At 36.3% G+C, this 17,973-nt stretch overlaps 3 protein-coding genes across 4 annotated transcripts; all 3 read right to left on the reverse strand.

Annotated features, from left to right (window-relative positions):
- Positions 1 to 480: 480 nt before the first annotated feature.
- Positions 481 to 7,312, reverse strand: senp3a (SUMO specific peptidase 3a). Of its 2 annotated transcripts, none has more exons than XM_048187456.1 (11): positions 7,113 to 7,312; positions 4,999 to 5,725; positions 4,359 to 4,520; positions 4,152 to 4,263; positions 3,882 to 4,029; positions 2,604 to 2,651; positions 2,365 to 2,442; positions 1,691 to 1,828; positions 1,497 to 1,580; positions 1,309 to 1,359; positions 481 to 1,175 (listed from the first exon to the last, which is right to left on the reverse strand). In XM_048187456.1, exons 2-11 carry the CDS (start codon positions 5,681 to 5,683, stop codon positions 1,065 to 1,067), a joined length of 1,617 nt encoding a protein of 538 aa, XP_048043413.1. In that variant the 5' UTR covers positions 5,684 to 5,725; positions 7,113 to 7,312; the 3' UTR covers positions 481 to 1,064. The 2 variants fall into 2 exon arrangements, with proteins under 2 accessions (XP_048043413.1, XP_048043414.1); XM_048187457.1 differs by lacking the exon at positions 7,113 to 7,312 and adding an exon at positions 6,992 to 7,076.
- A 1,625-nt stretch (positions 7,313 to 8,937) lies between these two features.
- Positions 8,938 to 11,800, reverse strand: plscr3a (phospholipid scramblase 3a). The gene is made up of 7 exons (XM_048187472.1): positions 11,653 to 11,800; positions 11,157 to 11,244; positions 10,987 to 11,029; positions 9,991 to 10,211; positions 9,702 to 9,863; positions 9,325 to 9,483; positions 8,938 to 9,216 (listed from the first exon to the last, which is right to left on the reverse strand). The coding sequence occupies exons 2-7, from the start codon at positions 11,214 to 11,216 to the stop codon at positions 9,157 to 9,159; spliced, it is 705 nt and encodes a 234-aa protein (XP_048043429.1). The 5' UTR covers positions 11,217 to 11,244; positions 11,653 to 11,800; the 3' UTR covers positions 8,938 to 9,156.
- Positions 11,801 to 11,882: 82 nt separating this feature from the next.
- Positions 11,883 to 17,827, reverse strand: phf23a (PHD finger protein 23a). The gene is made up of 5 exons (XM_048187467.1): positions 17,206 to 17,827; positions 16,582 to 16,613; positions 16,210 to 16,302; positions 13,602 to 14,154; positions 11,883 to 13,281 (listed from the first exon to the last, which is right to left on the reverse strand). Exons 1-5 carry the CDS (start codon positions 17,231 to 17,233, stop codon positions 13,088 to 13,090), a joined length of 900 nt encoding a protein of 299 aa, XP_048043424.1. The 5' UTR covers positions 17,234 to 17,827; the 3' UTR covers positions 11,883 to 13,087.
- Positions 17,828 to 17,973: the final 146 nt, after the last annotated feature.

The following is a 17,973-nucleotide window of genomic DNA, read 5'->3' on the forward strand; positions in this document are numbered from 1 at the left end:
TTGCCGCCCTTTGGCGTTGGATACAGTTCAGATGGGCGGACCCTGACACGTCTGTCCTGCTCTATCTTAAATGTAATTGGAGTAAAGCTAAACCTTAAAATATCATTCGCTTGGCCTACTGTGACGCAGTTATAGCGTCCATGTATTTAGCAATGCGAATGTTAAGTTGCCATATAAAACATCATACAAAACAAAGGTCTTGAATTTAACTTCTTTATGAGCTGAATGTCATAATCGGCAAACTTAAGCCACATCATCCAGAGCTGGAGTTTCAATCTTTCCGACCTTTAAATAACAGCAAATAATAATAAGTAGGCTGATATGTTGTTTTTGTAGATTTGATAAGCATGAAAATATTTAATGAAATCTGTTATGGATAAGTGATGCATATGGTGGTTCTTGCTGTGGCAAAAAAAAAAAAAAAAAAAAAAAATACAATGCTGTAACATATCGACGAACACACAAATTGATGATGCTCAGTTATTTTCTTAAGTTTTTATTAGTACATCTTACAACAATGTATGCATCTCAAAAGATATAAAACAGTTTAATTTACAGCTGCTCTTTTTTCCATCTCCATAAGTCTGCATCTTAAATCGCACAGATACATAACAGACAAACAATATTGAACAAACAAAAATCCTCATATAGTGTTGTGGTCCATAACGACTCTCAGTATATGAATATTGCATTACATTTTTAAAATGTCTGCAAGTGTCCTCCCTCACCAGTCAATGGTATTACCTTTTAGCATACAAGTTACTGACATCAAGAACACAAAAATAAAAAATGAAATTGCCAACAAAATGGCGGCACCTAATGAACAGTTCACTGAGGTCAACTCTTCCTCCATTTTTCTAAAAAAACAACTCCTCTTGCATCTTGATCTGAACAAACAAACAACTGGGCCAAACAGAGTATGGCATTCACCAAGTCAAAATACAAAGTCATTTAACGAAAAGAGGGTTTAAAACGTTTGCACGTCTCCCGCCTAAATGCTGTCTGGACTTGGAGCTTATATAATAGTGTAAGATGTCATGGATCTTCCTTGCCCTTCCACGGTCTCACAGAGACAGTTTACAGTGACACAGTTCTTTGTACATTTGTCTCCGTAGCTTGGGCATATCCTGCTGACCAAAGCTGAAAGGCTGTTCCAGGGCCAGGCACTTACAGTACTGGAGTACAACGATAAGAAGAGTGAACACGTGAGTAAAAGACACCAGTGAAGGTTTTGGTATACTTACAGCACCAGTGCTATGTACAAAATCAAGTGTTAAAATAACTGGGGGGAAAAAAAAACCCGCTAACCTGAAGGACAAAAGCTCCACAATCACTGTCATTGTTCTGCCTTGCCACATTCTAGAACATTCCAAAGATAGAAGAGTCAACAACACGTACACAAACTGGCCTTTCCAATCTATTCTAAACACACAATTTTAACACACACACACGCACACACACACACACACACACGTCAAATTCCTATTTCACCATACCATTTTGAAAAAGCCTTTCCACCCTGTGTAAAACTCCTTCTGTTCTCTCTTGATTGCCTCTGCTTGCAGGTATTTGGCAATGTGCTGCAAAAAAAAACAAAAAACAAAAAAAAAAAACTTTTAGTGGACACGATAAGCATTGGTACAAGGAATGTAGCCATTAAAATTGCATCAATAGAACAAATAACGCCTACTTTGGGGCATCGACGGTTGAGGGTCCTCTGGGAATCGAAGTATGTGATGCTACGCTGAGGAACATTCACACACACTAATGACCAGTGCACTTCCAGGTGAATAGGGATCAATAAGAACTTCTTCTGGAAAATATCAACCTAAAGAGCCGATTTAACAGTGAAATAAATAACAGTGAAATAAACATGTAGTACTACAATAATTATGTTATATCCATCCACCATATTTTTCAATGTGGAAGTAAGCTTTTTGCCGTGAATGAGCAAGATTTCCAATTCATTAGCTCCTATATGTAAATAACTAGAAGAGTAACAAAGTGAACAATAAAACTATTTGCACTACAAACTAGTGTGTTTATGATTAAAATAATTAATTTGAAATAATATGATAAGTACCAGTTTGCAACATAGAGCATCATATCAGACTGTTTTGGTTAAAGCTAAAATAACTGGAAGCGACTGACACTGGAAGCTGTGCACATTCAAGCCAAAAATCGTCTGCCATTACGCTAAAAATAGGTGGATAACTATATTAACTTAATAATGCAGGTAATAATGGTGAATTATCTATTAGCAATTTATCTTCTTAACTGTGCAGTCCGAAAATGTGCAAGTATTAGTAAAAGAGCTGTGAAAGACAGGCACAAAATCTTTCTCCATCACTCTCCAGTACTGACATTTTTGGTCCACCGTTTGACCCCGTCGTAACCTTTCGTCCGAAGTTTGTCATAAAAGAAGCTGTTGAAAAAGTGGACCTGCAAATTTAAAAAAGGCATGGTGAGACTGAGAGAGCAAATGATGAAAAACCTAATTCACATACTGTTTTCATAATCATTTAATGGCTTTGTCATGAGTCATATTCTCTTGTTGTGCTCGTATGTGTAAAGGAGTGCATGTGCGTGTGTGTTTAGACTACCTTTTCAGGGGCAGCGTCCATGACCAAATCCCCATACATGTTCATGACCTGGGTGACGGAGTGAGTTACAGACGTAAGAGAGAGCTAACTCAGCACAATCCCAGTACAAGGGCCCCCCATTCATCTAATATCTTCTCTATACAACTCGGACAAACTGATGCAAAAGACGGTGCCATTGTAGTTACAAAATTATTGAAAGAGTTACATTTTAAATTTAATAAAAATATTGGATCTCATTCACTATTAACACAAAATTTCCAGTGAATTCAAAACAGGTGTATACACACGTCTCTTACCCTTCTTGTAATGTTGATGAATCGGAAATATGTTAAATTATCATAAAACACACTCAAACCATCTCCCTATAATGTCTTTTACACAACATGACCAGTATACCCATTCGTCATGTATTACCATTTAAATGTTTGGGGTCAGTTAGTTTGTTTGTTTATTAAGTTTTTACGCCATGTTAGCATCATGGCTATTTACATGGCAAAAAAGGTCAATATCATCCATAAAATTTACATTATATAAACCATTTCAACTAAACATAAGATAGAAAATACATTCAGGTGATACATTTTCAAATATTCCATGCAAACAAGTTTTTGGGGTCAGTTAGAAATTAATTTAGATTTTTTTTTTTTTCAGCAAGGATGCAACAAATTGATCAAAAGTAACTGTAAAGACATTTATAATGTTACATAAGATTTCTATTTCAAATAAATGCTGTTCTTTTTAACTTTCCCTTCATCAAAAGAATCCTGAAAAATGTCTTACAGTTTCCACAAAAATATTAAGTAGCACATTGATAATAATAAGAAATGTTTTTTGAGCATCAAATCAATATATTAGAATGATTTCTGAAGGATCATGTGACACTGAATACTGGAGTAATGATGCTGAAAATTCCGCTTTGCCATCACAGGAATAATGTAAAATATATTAAAACAAAATATAACAAAATAAGCAAAAATATTTCACAGTATTACTGTTTTTACTGTATTTTTGACTAAATAAATGCAGCCTTGGTGAGCATAAGAGACATTTTTCAAAAACAATTTAAAAATTCTTACCAATCCCAAACTTTTGAATGGCAGCGTAGTTAGGGCTGGGCGATGTATCGCATGCAATTGTCACGCGCATTTCGTCAGTAAAGCCGGTTCCCTGATTACCGCTTTACTGACGAAATGCGCGTGAAAATCGCATGCGATATATCGCCCAGCCCTAAGTGTAGTTATTCATTTTCAAAATAATGTTGTTAGCCAAGATGCTCACCTGATCGTTGAGCCAGTTCTGGCCATAGAGTGTGCTCAGATCATCCATGGTGAGGACATGACGTTTGTAATTTACACGAAACCCCCGCATCACTGCACTTCCGGACATGCGCTGGTAGGACTGCATTAAATGTTGCACCATTACCTTCCTGTTAACAGGCACAAATTAAAATAGTACAAACTGAGACTTCACACTCAATTCTTTTATCTGTTTGGCTTTTTAAATATCAAGATTCAATAAGCCTTATGACTGGTATGAGCCACCTCTGACCTGTGAGGACTTGAGAAACTCTCGCTGAAGAGCTCCTGAAGCTTCTCCACCACCTCATCTACGTGGATGGGAATCAAACTGCCATACTGCTGGAGAAACTCATCCAGAATACCTGAAGAGGAGGAGGAGTGAGAGAGGAACAACCATAGGATGATATAATATTAAATACTACATCCTGTTCCATATTTGGGAAAAGAGATTTTGTACCTTGTACACAAGAAATGTGTTCACTGCTAAGCTGATTCTGTGGGGAGGACTTTTCCCGTTGAGACTGGACATTAGCAGGGGAGGCCTGTCCCTCCCTGTCCCCCATGGCTGCTCCATGGATACCATCCCTTCTTTTCAGAACACCATTTGTGCTACAGGAGTCTAAGAGATCAAATGGTAAAGAAGTACAGAAGAAAGCTAATGGAACAGATGTACTGTGCACTTTAGTCACAAACAGGAATGCTGTCCCAAGTCCTTGCCAGTTTCTTTCATGATCTCAGTATTACAATAATATGCAATTTCATCCATTCAATGTGCCTCATGTTACCATCGCAGAGAGGCACAAAATCACTCTCCAGAACATTTTTGTGTGCGATTCTTTGCTCTATCCGGACAGCTGACTCCCTGACAACATTCAAGCAACTGAAAACTCATCTCATCCGTGAGCACTTACTTAACTGCTTTCTTTCTTTCTTTCTTTACATTACATTACACACCAAACACAATATTATCACATTATGCACTTCAACATATTTAAAATTAGTCAGGTATTATATGCCAAACAATTAATTGTAGCAATTCTTTTTAAAAAGACAAAAAAGAAATTATAATACAGATGTCAACAAGAGTTTATACTCACCAGTTAAATCAGCTCCTCTCTCCTCTGCTTTCCCCAAATGTCTTTCTGGGTCTCTGTTTAACAATGAACTGCCAGGCAGTCTCTGGAAAGTTCGATTGCCAGAGAGCCGGCGTCTGTGAAATCTGCGTACTCTCCTGTAGCCCATAGTTCCTGCCCATTTGGCTCGTTGGCGCCAAGTTCTCCATTGCTGAGCCAAACGGTAGCGCGTGCTTACACACCTTTGACCCCGATACCGCAACCGGGCTAGCTTTCTCTCTTTAAGTGGACTGGGCCTACTCTGGGCCAAGCAGTGTGTAAAGTCACCTGTAACACTGACATCCATTTCCACTAGCTGCGAGTGCTCTGGCGAGCCCCACTCCTCGTTGTTACCTTTATCATTACACTGGAAACCACCCTCGGCTTTCTTTTCCACCAGATCCTCTTCACTCTCCATCTCCACATTGTCCTCCTCATCTTCCTCTTCTTCTACCTCAGGGACAGTATATTCTGCACCCCACATCCTGACGTCCTCCTCTCGGCGGCCCAGTTTGAAGTGGGCTGGACTCGGGGCATGTTGGGCCATAGCCGGGTTCATTAAATGGCCACCTCCAATGGCACCCCCACCCCCAGCGCCCTCCTGCCCTGCGGTCAGCGTCAGCTCATTGGACCAGTGTGTTTGAGCCAGGCTGCTGCCACTGTCTCTCATGATCCAGGAGCAACCTACGACCTGCGCCAGCCTGCCTCCTCACTAATGCATGAAAGAGAACACGTCACTCTCAGAGCAGAGAACCGACAAAAGAGTAAATGCAAAAATTAGAACACATTCAGCACATTCAATGACACGAAACATGAATACAACTCTAGCTGTCATTGAGATAAGAGCATTAACACCGCAAGATCATTTTTGTGCATTTTAACTTGTACTTTCTGCATAAACTCCTGATACTAACAATTAGCAATAATCCAGATGGCCAAACTGAATGGCCAAAAAAAAAAACAGGTCTCAACATTGAACTAGTAGCCTTTTTTTAAAGTCCACATGAACCAATAGTTGCAACCAACTTTACTTTAGTGTTGTGACATACTTCAAAGTAATACATAAGATTGAAAGAAAAGAAAAAAAGGGCAGGGGTTGATTTTAGGGGACCAATTTTTTCTGTGGAAGTTTAAGTTATTTGTTCACAACAAGAATGTACAGTAAAAAGTTAATAAGCTCAATTTTCATTTCATGTGGACATATATATATATATATATACACACACACACACACACACACACACACACACACACGTGTGTGTGTGTGTGTGTGTGTGTGTGTGTGTGTGCTTAAATAACACTAATAATATTACTACTAACAAATAGTTCTAATTTTGCACTTTTAATCAGTACTTCCTTGAAAATATGTTTAATTGTAGGACAATTAAACTTTTGGAGAGGAGCCTTTGAAATTATAAGAAAAAAAAACTATGTATAACTAACTATCTAACTAAACAACTGTTAATATTTTCTTATGTAGCTATGTCAGTAACTTTTATTGAAAGTTATTAAGAAGTGATGCCGAGAAAAAAAGTTTAAAAGTTAAAAACAAAGTTAAAACACTGGGTTACCGTGGGTTGTCTAAGAGTCTGGCTAAGGGTCCCTGGTATATAATATACTTGTGCAAAAAGGGCACTGAACTGACACTGACATCTCTTTAAAAAATAAGAGGAAACGCTATTGATGTTAGCACATTGTATTCATTTAAACGTTTACGTATAATACTTTACTTTTAAATGGTATTTAAATTAAAACTAACACGTTTTAGGATGTATTTGTCCATGCAACTGTCAGTGTCCGCGCATTGAGCTGCGGGGATAAACTCGTGCACGATGCGCTTTGTTCTACTCTTTAAATCTGAATTATGTGGAGAAAATTGAAGTAAAAAGGGCTTTCTAGGCTCGCTAATACACCAGTCTGATATTTTTTAAATATATATGTATATTGCGAGTTTTAAATAAAGAAGAGCTCTACTCGCATTGGTCATTTAACGCATCATTCCAGCGGGCAAATCCAAGCACCGATCACAAATAAACACTGTTCGGCCTCCGGTGTCGCGATGCACAAAATGTGGGGTGTCGGCACCACCGATTACTCACCGTTTAACCGTAACCTCAAGCCAAAAGCTTAGGCCTTGTCCGCCAAGGTAAAAAGCGGATAACTAAGCTTTGCGAGGATAGAAAATGAAAGAGAAAATAAAGGCTACTTTAAATTTTGGCTCATTCAATGAGAGCTGGCGCTTCTTTAGAGCGAAAACACTCTTCTTCCGCCGCGTTTCTATGACGTCACGTCGGTGCTCGCGATCATAGACGCGATAGGTTCTTCACATAGACAGTAAAAGAAGGTTCTTCCAGATTTAACGGCTCTGGGTTCTTCGTAGATAAAATACATCCAAAAAAATATTTTTTTTCAATATTATTGTCCAATAAAATAGGATGCGGATGCAATAATGATATTTTAAGTATTTCTTCAAACTATTAAAATATTTTCAAATATTTCTCTCAGAAATGAGTCACCATTAAGCCTCTCAAATGCCCCCACACATAGTGAAAACATATTAACAGGGACCTAGTATGTGTATAATATTAACAAGGAACTAGTATATAAATGAAAATATTCACACATATGTGATGAGGATTGAATATTAAATAAAAAGGTAATATTATTATGTTCTTTGATTGATACACAGCACCTCAGTTTTAAAAACGTCATTCTCCATCATGAGTATCATTGAAATTGTTTAATTTTTCCTCTCAAGTGACCATTTTTCCCTTTGATGTATGATGTCTACTACAATTTTGAGCTATTAAAGGAATAGTTCACCCAAAAATTAAATGACAGACAGTTGACCGTAGCCATTGATTCCATGGTATTTTTTTTTCCTTATATGGAAGTCACTATCTGGTTATCAGCATTCTTCAAAATATCTTCTTTTGTGCTCAGCAGAAGAAAGAAACTCATACAGATTTGGAACAACTTGAGGGGGAGTAAACAGTGACAACTATCCCTTTAAGGTTGTTATAGATTCAAATCTTCTATAATTCTGGAGGCCTATGAGGATTCTGGTTGAATCCTACAATTATGTATCCCTAATAGGATGAATTATTATCAATTATTATTAAAAACTAAAAACTTAAAAACTGAAATTCTGCTAGTTGGCCCAAAATCGCTTGGCTCTTCCCACAATGACATCTCCATTAATATTGATGTCCTGGTTAGGCCTTCACTAATTGTTCGGAATCTGGGAGTGTTATGATTATGTTTATGGTTCTGAAATATGTTTTACCCAAGTTCTAACTGTCTGCTGTTGATGGTAGGGTGTTCAGTATTATGGGCCCTAAGTTCAAGAATAAGCTGTGCTGTCTCTTCACTACAGACCTTTAAGGCAGAACATAAAACTCATTTATTCATATTGTTTTGCAACTGATGGGTTTACTTCTGCTGTATCAACACTGTTATTATCTGCCATGCTATATGTTTACTGTTTGTCCTGATAGTCATTCTTTGCTTATACTTCTGTATTATTTGACTATTTTGTAAAGTGTCCTTGAAAGGCGCTATATATATATATATATATAACATATTATTATTATTATCTTTATATTGGCAAGTGAGGTAATTGCATATTTTTAGTACACTGGCAATGGAAAAAGCCTTACTCATGCACTGTAGCTGTGAACTATGACCAGAAATGAATAATCATAATGAGCAACGATAAACTATATGTCCCTTTTAAAATCCAGTGTGATTATTACTGAGATGTGTGATAAGAATGATAAGGCAAATGTCAGTTTGTTTAAGACAACTTCTTTCCACGAAAAACAGTAAAAACAAAAACAAAAAAACTGTTATCATACAACTAGTGATGCATGACATGTTTCAAAGGTGTGGTCATGGAAACATTTTCATTAGAGAGCAAGGAGATTTCAGTAGGAAATCCTTTATTTAATTATTTACTTTTAAAGAAAGGGAAAATCATCACTAAAAACAAGTTTATCTATATCCGGTTTGGATTAAAATTCTTTTATAGTGATTTTCCTGACTTTAGAACAAAGAAGTACATACAAGTTGTAACTAGTGATACTACACATGAATATACCAGAGAAGTTTCATCAAGAACCTCAATCTTTCCCCCACTCCCTATTAGCCAAACACACTGCATCGCTGTCCTGAGTCACCAGTCGCCTCAAAGAACATGAAGTCCTGCAGGACAACACAGAGAATCAATAAAATTAAATGTATGAATGGCCATATAAAGAAAGTAATGGGAATATATTGGTGGATGAATGAATATTGTATGTCATATCTCACTATAAGGAAACATGCTCCCAGCAGAACTGCTTTCATCCTCACATCCAGGTCCATGGGAAAGTTAATTCCAAAATTATCTGAATCAGTCAGTGACTCTTTGATCAGGCCAGTCCACTGTTTACTGATACGACCAATTGGATGCCCGTCCTTACCGGTAACCTGCACCAGAGGACAGACAAAAGCACAGGACCTTTGGTCAAACTATTCAATTTTTTTATTATTATTATTTGTAAAAAACTAAACATGAAAATTTACACTAAACAAATGTGAAATCCCAAAATAATCATCCACCAGATACTGTGTTTCAGCGTTTCACAAACAATGATATACACGCATAGAAAGACAATAAACTGACAAAATCACACATGAACACATACATCAAAATCCACATCCCCACAGCAGCTGACAGCACACGCTGGCCCCTCGATGGACAGCACCTTTGTTTTGGACATGTCATAGATGGAGAACATGGGCCTAAACACATGCCAGTCTTGCTTGATGTAGCCTATTGTATTCCCTGGTGGAGACTGCACCTCCATCTTCAGTCAATGGCACATCCACACAGGAAAAAGTATTGGAGAAGGGGTTATATTTATATATATACATATAGTACATTTTGCACTTGTCAAATCCAAAGGTCTGAAAACACAGAATTTCAGTTATTACCTCTTGAAGACAACAAGGGCAACAGCAGGACATGCAGCGGTAAGGCCTGATTAAGTGAATCACTTCCTGGTCAAAATTATCTGTTATCTGCAGATCAAAGCTCCTCAGAGGACCACAGATATTCCGTGTGCAGCAGTCAGTGTTTTCTTTAGCATGGAAGATCTTTTGGCCCAGGCTGTTCTTAATCTCATACTGATTATTAGTCTCAAAGCCAATAATGGCTGGAAAAAAAAAAAGAATTTGTTCATTAGCATTTTGACTTTATTTATTTAGTGATAACAGTGTCCAAAAACAAATAGGTATATAATACGTTCAAAAGTTCAGACGGTAAGATTTGTTATGTTTTTGAAAGAAGTCTCTATGTGAAGTGTCTGTCTGTCTATCTATCAAATACAATACATAGTATATATAAATAAAAATGTAATTTATTTCTGTGATGGCACAGCTGAATTTTCAGCATCATTGCACCATTCTTCAGTGTCACATGATCCATTAGAAATCATTATAATATTCTGGTAGAAACAGAAATCGTTGCTCTCACTTTCGATCAATTGAATGCATCCTTGCAGTACACTACTGTTCAAATGTTTGGGGTCTATTTAACAACAAATCCTTGAGAAAAAAAGAAAAAAAGTTTACACAATAATATTAAGCAGCACAACATTGATAATAATAAGAAATGATTTCTGAAGGATCATGTGACACTGAAGACTGGAGTAATGATGCTGAAAATTCAGCTTTGCCATCACAGGAATAAATAACATTTTAAAATATATTCAAATAGAAAAGAGTTATTTTAAATTGTAATATTTTACAATATTGCTGTTTTTACTGTATTTTTGACCCAATAAATGCAGCAGTATTACGCATTAGAGACTTACCGACCCCAAACATTTGAACAGTAGTGTATAGTATATAAAATATAATCATAAAAAAAGAAAAATGACAAAAATGTTTTATAACTTATGTTTCTTTATAATGTTTTAGATACTTTACCTTCAAGGAGCTCAATGTTTTGATGGACTAATATCTGGTCAATCTGTAAGAGCAGGAGAGGAAGCATTTATTCTATTGTACATTTCCCCCCCATCTCAAATGCTATATTACTCGCTGTAATTATAGTCCAACACTTTTTGGTCTTACTGTCTTCCAAATGTCATGCTCACCTGTGAAAGGTACTCCAAACCAGGTGGCACAGCCGCTGGGCTAGAATAAGGCTGGGACATGTTGAACTCAGTAAATGGCAAAAGGGTTCTAATAAAAGGTAAACAAAAAATTCATTATTCCATACATCTCACAAATAAAACAAACCATTGTACTTAACTGGTGTAAAATGACAGGAAATGAGCTATATTTGCTTTTAATCATATAGTTCAACAACGCTCAAATGTTTAAGGTGAAATCAACATGGTCACTGTGTAGGATTTCTGATGAGCCTCTGGTAAAGTATTTGAGACCATTCCTATTTAATTCTTCGAAACACATAACATGTTGCTTCAAAGTAAAATCCTGATGACAATAACTTTAGAAGAAAAAAACATTCCTTTAAGGATTTTGCTTTAAAAAAAAAAAAAAAAAAAAAAAAAACCTGTGGGCATTTAAACTACACAAGTAAAATAACATAGTAAAACCAAATCCAAATTTCATATTATATGTGCTTACCTCACGTTAAGTAGCCGATTGTCACAAATAATGGCAAGCACTTCGTTTCAGCAGATGAGTTGTAGAATCATGCACCTGCACTGGAGCATGTGACTGGGGAGAGCGGTTATGTGAATATGTCTTGTCACACCCATTTGACTACACTCCCATTTGACTACACTCCCTTTGGACATTGCTCATTCAAAGAGAGCAGTGACATCAGCAAACAAATCAGTGCAAATTAACATCAATTTGCCTTTAAAAGAACATTTATTTTCAGAATTTACTGCTGTAAATGGTCAGAAAAAATATAGCATTTCCTCATCTTTCAAACATATACACCTGTACATACATGTACTATATACACTGGGATGAGCAGGACACACAAACAAAATAAGAAAAATTACAAAATTGTTTCAGTCTTAAAATCAAAAACTGAACAATTCTACCATTGTTTTTGATTAAAGTTGAAAATGGCAACTAAAATCTTCAACTGCAAATGAATACACAAACAATCAAGCAATAAAACTGGCTAAATATGTTGAAATCTGCTTTACAACGGTCAAAGGTTAATCTGAGAACTTCCCGTAACAACTAAAGTGAGAATATTTGTCACAAGACTGAAAAACTTTACATAGAACATTACCTTGAAAATAAAATTACATCGATTTGAACAGTGTTTGGGTTGTACAGATCTGTGTTGGAGGTATCCCTTATTTAATGCTCCTAATTGCACTCATCAGATCTTTCCTTTAGTGCTCCTTGACCCAAACAAGGCGTGTGTTTTTTTTTTTTTGTTTTTTTTTTTTGCGACATGCTGGCGGACCCCCAGCAGCAAGACTGAAAAACACTGGTTTAGAACACCTTTCATGGAAGTAGCGTTGCTTTAATGGGGGTAAATGTACATGGTATTTGGATAAATCTAATAAATAATCACAATTATGAAAAAAATCCTTTATGCAAAATAAAATTTCTTTCTTGACGAGACATGACCCAGACATGTTCTTGTGATGTAAACAACCATCACTGGAAGAAAAAAATTATATATAGTGGAAGGCAAAGGTTTCTGTTTTAATCTATTTTATCTAACTACGGTTTCCTTTGAAATACCAGAGGGCCAAGAGAGATGTTTATTCATTTATCCACATAATATATGATCATAGTGCACATTTTCCACCAATATTACTTTTAGGTTTATTGTGTACAATCAAAATACAGTAGTGCAAATAAGTGCATGAGTTTTAGGAAGCCTTCTTAAACCCGAAAGCCACTTAACATCATAAACCAAGACCAATCTGTCAACACAGAACAAAGGAGAACAAATGGAGTTATATAAATCAACTTTTTTAATTTAACAGAAACTAATTAATAGTAATCAGAAAAGTAAAAAGGACAGGTATGAGAACATCTCATCCATTTAAATACACAAACAGGATCTGCACCCATACGCCCATTCTCAGAGGTCTCTTTTGACCGTGGAACCCCGAGAGTCCCTGCATCTGTAGCAGTAGAAAATGTCAGGTACGTTGGACTTCTTAATCTTAGCACAGGAGAGATGGACCCATATGGAGCACTCGTCACATTCAATCATGGGACGTCCGGCAAAAGGCTTCCCACAATAACATGTAATCAGATCCCATGAATCATCACCTAGAGTGCACAGAACAAAATACGGATGGTTGAAAGACTGATAACGATCAGATGCAGCCATAAAAAAAAAAAAAATACTTAAGCAAACATGTTTTCTTCAAGGATGAAGATACTAGAAGACATGCATGCAAAATGAGCTTAAAAGCAAAACATCTATGACATAAATGTGTTATAGCTGATTATATTTACATATAATACACACACACACATATATATATATATATATATATATATATATACACACACTGCACTTGTATGCATATATTCGCCAACGTTTTAATTGCACAATATTATCATACTAAGTCTAATCTGACACTTACCAGACTCCACCATAATATCCTCATCGGTCACCAGTGTGTCTGTTTCGCAAGAGCTCAGGTCTGTTTCTTGATTGGACTCCAGTTTAAGCCCCGCCTCATGCATGTGAATGGCCTGTTCTGTTAGCACCCCCTCCTCCTTTCGAAGCCCCTCATTCAAAGGACTTGTTGATGTAAAGTGCCTCTCAGTCTTTATCGATCTCTTCATTTTCTTCAGTGCTGCTTTCGATTGTTTGTGTGCTCTTGCCTCAGACATGCTTTTTCTTGGCCCTTCTAAAGATAAGCGGCCGAGTTTCTTCACCTTCTTCCTCTCAGCTTTACTATGAAGATGGATCTGGTTTAGAGAGTCTTTCAGTCTCATCTTGTCTAAAGAGTTGTCCGACTGAAGTTGGCTGAACTCTGTGCTGCTGCTGTCAGTCTCAGCTTTGTAGACCAAGTTGTGAATGTTGCTGAGGTCGGATTGAGCATCAGTCCAGCTATCCTTCACGGACCCTTCACCAGAGAGCTCAGAAAGCTCATGTGTACATGGAGATGAAGACGGAGACCATGAACTCTCCTGGAAACACACATCAGCACAATTTAACAAAAATATTGTACTCTTATAATGCATTCAAAATCTGCATAAAATTTTGCATCGCATGGTGGAGTGCAAGCTTATAAAAGTCAAAACTTAATATTTTTTTCAACTGAAAAAATTACTTAAAAGTACAAAAATGTCAAAGTTTTGAATGCTGACATGTTCTTACAATATTTTCTTTTTTTTTAATAAAATTGAGAAATTCTTTAAAATTTCACATTTTACAAGAATTACAGAAAAACCACTGTGATGCAGGAAAAATATTTTCAAATATGCATGAAAAATATTTATTTGAATAAATCATTATATGAAATTCATAAGAACAAATAGTCTGATAAATTAGCAGTATCAGCTCCACTGAAATTAATGAATTTAATTAAAGGGTTAGTTCACCCAAAAATGAAAATTCTGTCATTTACCACTTACCCTCATGCCGTTCCACACCCGTAAGACCTTTGTTAATCTTCAGAACACAAATTAAGATATTTTAGTTGAAATCCGATGGCTCCGTGAGGCCTGCATAGGGAGCAATGACATTTCCTCTCTCGAGATCCAAAAAGGTACTAAAAACATATTTAAATCGGTTCATGTGAGTACAGTGGATCAATATTAATATAAAGCGACGAGAATATTTTTGGTGCGCCAAAAAAAACGAAATAACGACTTAAATAGTGATGGCCGATTTCAAAACACTGCTTCACGAAGCATCGGAGCATAAATGAATCACGCGATTTGAATCATGATTAGATACACTGATTCATTTGTGTTCCGATGCTTCCTAAAGCAGTGTTTTGAAATCAGCCATCACTAAATAAGTTATTTTGGGTTTTTTTGGCACACCAAAAATTCTCATCACTTTATAATATTAATATTGAACCACTGTACTCACATGAACCGATTTAAATATGTTTTTAGTACATTAATGGATCTTGAGAGAGGAAGTGTCATTGCTCCCTATGGAGGCCTCAAGGAGATATCGGATTTCAACTAAAATATCTTAATTTGGGTTCTGAAGATTAACAAACGTCTTACGGGTGTGGAACGGCATGAGGGTGAGTAATAAATGACAGAATTTTCATTTTTGGGTGAACTAACCCTTTAAATTCCTCTGAACATATAACTTATGACTGCTCAAATCTATGAAACCTACATTAATTTTTTCAACAAAACTTAATTTTACTTGCATAAACTTTCAAATGAATAAAATGATCAATTTTTCATACCGCAGTAGTTCATCAATAGGCTTGCATATTAATTTATATCAACAAAATTAGTCCCAGAAGTGTGTAATATGAAAAAGAGGCTAAATATATTTTACTGAAGTATTTTTGATACTAATCTAACAGGAAAAAAGCCTTGTGTAATGTCTCAGTTGATTCCTGGGTCAAAATGGACCTGAATGCAAAAACTTTTTTCATGGTTACATCACTTAAAAAATTACTTTAACAAATCTAAGGGAAAAAAAATGTAATTTTTTTTTTTTTTTTCATTAAGAAATTTTAATGCATCTCAGACCTTTTATGCATAATGGACCTGAATGCATTATAAGGGTTAAGTATTTTAACTCTATCCCCGCCATTGACAGAATTTTCCGTCATTTAAGAGACAACGCTTCACCAATCAAAACAGGCAAAAAAGGAGCAGAAACAAGCAATAAAAGCATTGCTTATGCATGTTGTAGTCTTTGAAAAAAACAAACAAATAAAAAAAGATTTTCTCAGCTTTTGTTTAAAATATTACTTTTTTATGAAACTTACCCACATTTAAGAGTTTATAAAAGAAAATCCTTAAAGCTAGAATACAATTTTTTTTCTTAAAAGTAGAGACTCTGTTCTTTCTTTTTGATATATTGCATGTTCATTCATACAACAAAATATTCTGCAGCCATTCAATTTTGGTGAAGAAAAAAAAAAAGAAAAAAAAAAAGGCTGGCAGGGAGTTAAGAGACCATTTTGGCAGCAATAGCAGGTGATTACCATGAAGATATTCAGAGTTACCCCTTGATTTCTGACTGTTTTATGTCATTCAACTCACTTCTGTTTGAGGTGGAATGTACCCAGCATAGGCCAGGACAAAGCTGCAAAACTTATTGAAATCCTCGACGGTCCTCTTCCTACGCTCTGGAGGCTGGAACAAAGACAAACTGCATTAATAATGACCAATAATTGTACATTTTGACAGGTATATAATACTATAACAACACGTCTGTCACCAATTTCAAATCATTTAAAAAAATTAATAAATATTTTTGCTAATTATGCTCAGTGATTACAGATAGATACTGATCTTATCCACAGCCCATCCCCCCCCCCCATGTTCGGCCACATGTGGCCTAAGCTATAAATAAGTAACCAGGCTGTGTAACCATTTAAAACCATTACAGAACATAACTGCGACAGCACTTACCAAAGCCTCAGTTTTACATTTCCGGACGGTGTCTGTAAAAGAAAAAGAAGACATCTGCGTTACTGGCAAAATCCTGATAATGTTAAACGCTGAAACTACAGCGTTAAATGAACTGTCAAGTTAGCTTTAGCTTGTGCTATCTAGACACTGTTAAAGTAACTTAAGAGCCATTTCCGTACGTGATTATTGGAATGCTACAGATGTACGTTAAGCATAAGAAATCGATTTCGAAACGTTAAACATTGTTGCAAATATTTGTGGACTAATTTGCTCGAGTAAACATCTTCACATCCGAACAGAAGCTGCTTATGCTAAAAGCTAAAGTCGAGCAGCTGAAACCTTGTCTAGTCAGCAAAACAAGGAAGCAAATTGGTGTCACAACTTTTCAAATATGCTTAGAAAACTGCATGTTATGCATCTAGAAATAGTATAGAGGTCCCGTTACGTGTACTTAACTTAAGAGGATATCTAGCTGTTAGCATGAGTAGTTAATCCATTCAGGAGCTCTTTGTTAAATGGGTGTGTTACACGAGGCTCGTGTAAAACTTTAAGTACTGGAGTGAGATACTAAAATAAAACGAGAAGATACATTTTTATAAGACAATAAGAAAAGCACGTATTTACCTTGGTGATGATCCATAATACCCAACATGGTGGGGTGGTACCACAAAGTTGGGTTCTTCTTACGGTTGGCTCTTTGATTGCCAGCTAATGACCTTATGGAGTCACTTTGAGTCGCGAAATGTCTTCCAAAATATATATTATTCTATCCAGTTGCTTTTGGATTTAACAGACAACCAATGAGCTACCGCACAACCGAAGGATTTGCCATATGCTCGGAGCGGTCTTGTGACCACAACGGTAAAACTTAGCAAATGACCAGTTTTTTTCTTTTTCTTCCGAAGATCAGATCACGGTTCAGAAAATATAAAGCTGAACTGTGTATTATTTCGCCCAGACCTCATTTATCGATGATGATGATGATGATGATGGTGATATGTCGTCGGTCAGTCCTCGTTGATAACCAGCGAATCGAAGCTGGTGGCTTTAGATTTAAAAACTGATGAATCCTTGATTGTATCCACACACGCGAAGCAAACAAGAAAAAAAAATATCAAGCCTGCGTTTGATTTCCGAATATCGAAAAATCAGAAACTAGCTTTTTGCAACTGCATTCAACAAAGTCTTGAACGTCTGGGTTACGCGCGGTCTCTACAGGAATCACCCTGTGACGCAACCACGCAAAGAGCGCCAGACTTTTTGCGTCATGCATATTGATGAGAACGTAATGAATATGCACGAAGTTCGTCAAAGATAACCCAAAATCTGAATAAATACTAAACGCAGTGTTTAATTCTACACATTAGTGGAATACTCGGTGCCCAGATTTTG

This window comes from Megalobrama amblycephala, linkage group LG4 (assembly GCF_018812025.1).
Source record: "Megalobrama amblycephala isolate DHTTF-2021 linkage group LG4, ASM1881202v1, whole genome shotgun sequence".
NCBI lineage: Eukaryota > Metazoa > Chordata > Actinopteri > Cypriniformes > Xenocyprididae > Megalobrama > Megalobrama amblycephala.

Excerpts from the sequence above, each read along its gene's own strand:
- senp3a (XM_048187456.1), bottom strand. The coding sequence starts at position 5,683 with ATGAGAGACAGTGGCAGCAGCCTGGCTCAAACACACTGGTCCAATGAG. Across the intron at positions 4,521-4,998 it reads GAGAGGAGCTGATTTAACTG|ACTCCTGTAGCACAAATGGT; the intron begins GTGAGTATAAAC and ends TTGATCTCTTAG. Across the intron at positions 2,652-3,881 it reads AGAACTGGCTCAACGATCAG|GTCATGAACATGTATGGGGA; the intron begins GTGAGCATCTTG and ends TCCGTCACCCAG.
- plscr3a (XM_048187472.1), bottom strand. The coding sequence starts at position 11,216 with ATGTCCCAGCCTTATTCTAGCCCAGCGGCTGTGCCACCTGGTTTGGAG. Across the intron at positions 11,030-11,156 it reads GTTTGGAGTACCTTTCACAG|ATTGACCAGATATTAGTCCA; the intron begins GTGAGCATGACA and ends CTGCTCTTACAG. Across the intron at positions 9,864-9,990 it reads GCCCTTGTTGTCTTCAAGAG|ATGGAGGTGCAGTCTCCACC; the intron begins GTAATAACTGAA and ends CATTGACTGAAG.
- phf23a (XM_048187467.1), bottom strand. The coding sequence starts at position 17,233 with ATGTTGGGTATTATGGATCATCACCAAG. Across the intron at positions 16,614-17,205 it reads TATTATGGATCATCACCAAG|ACACCGTCCGGAAATGTAAA; the intron begins GTAAATACGTGC and ends TTTCTTTTACAG. Across the intron at positions 16,303-16,581 it reads AATGTAAAACTGAGGCTTTG|CCTCCAGAGCGTAGGAAGAG; the intron begins GTAAGTGCTGTC and ends TCTTTGTTCCAG.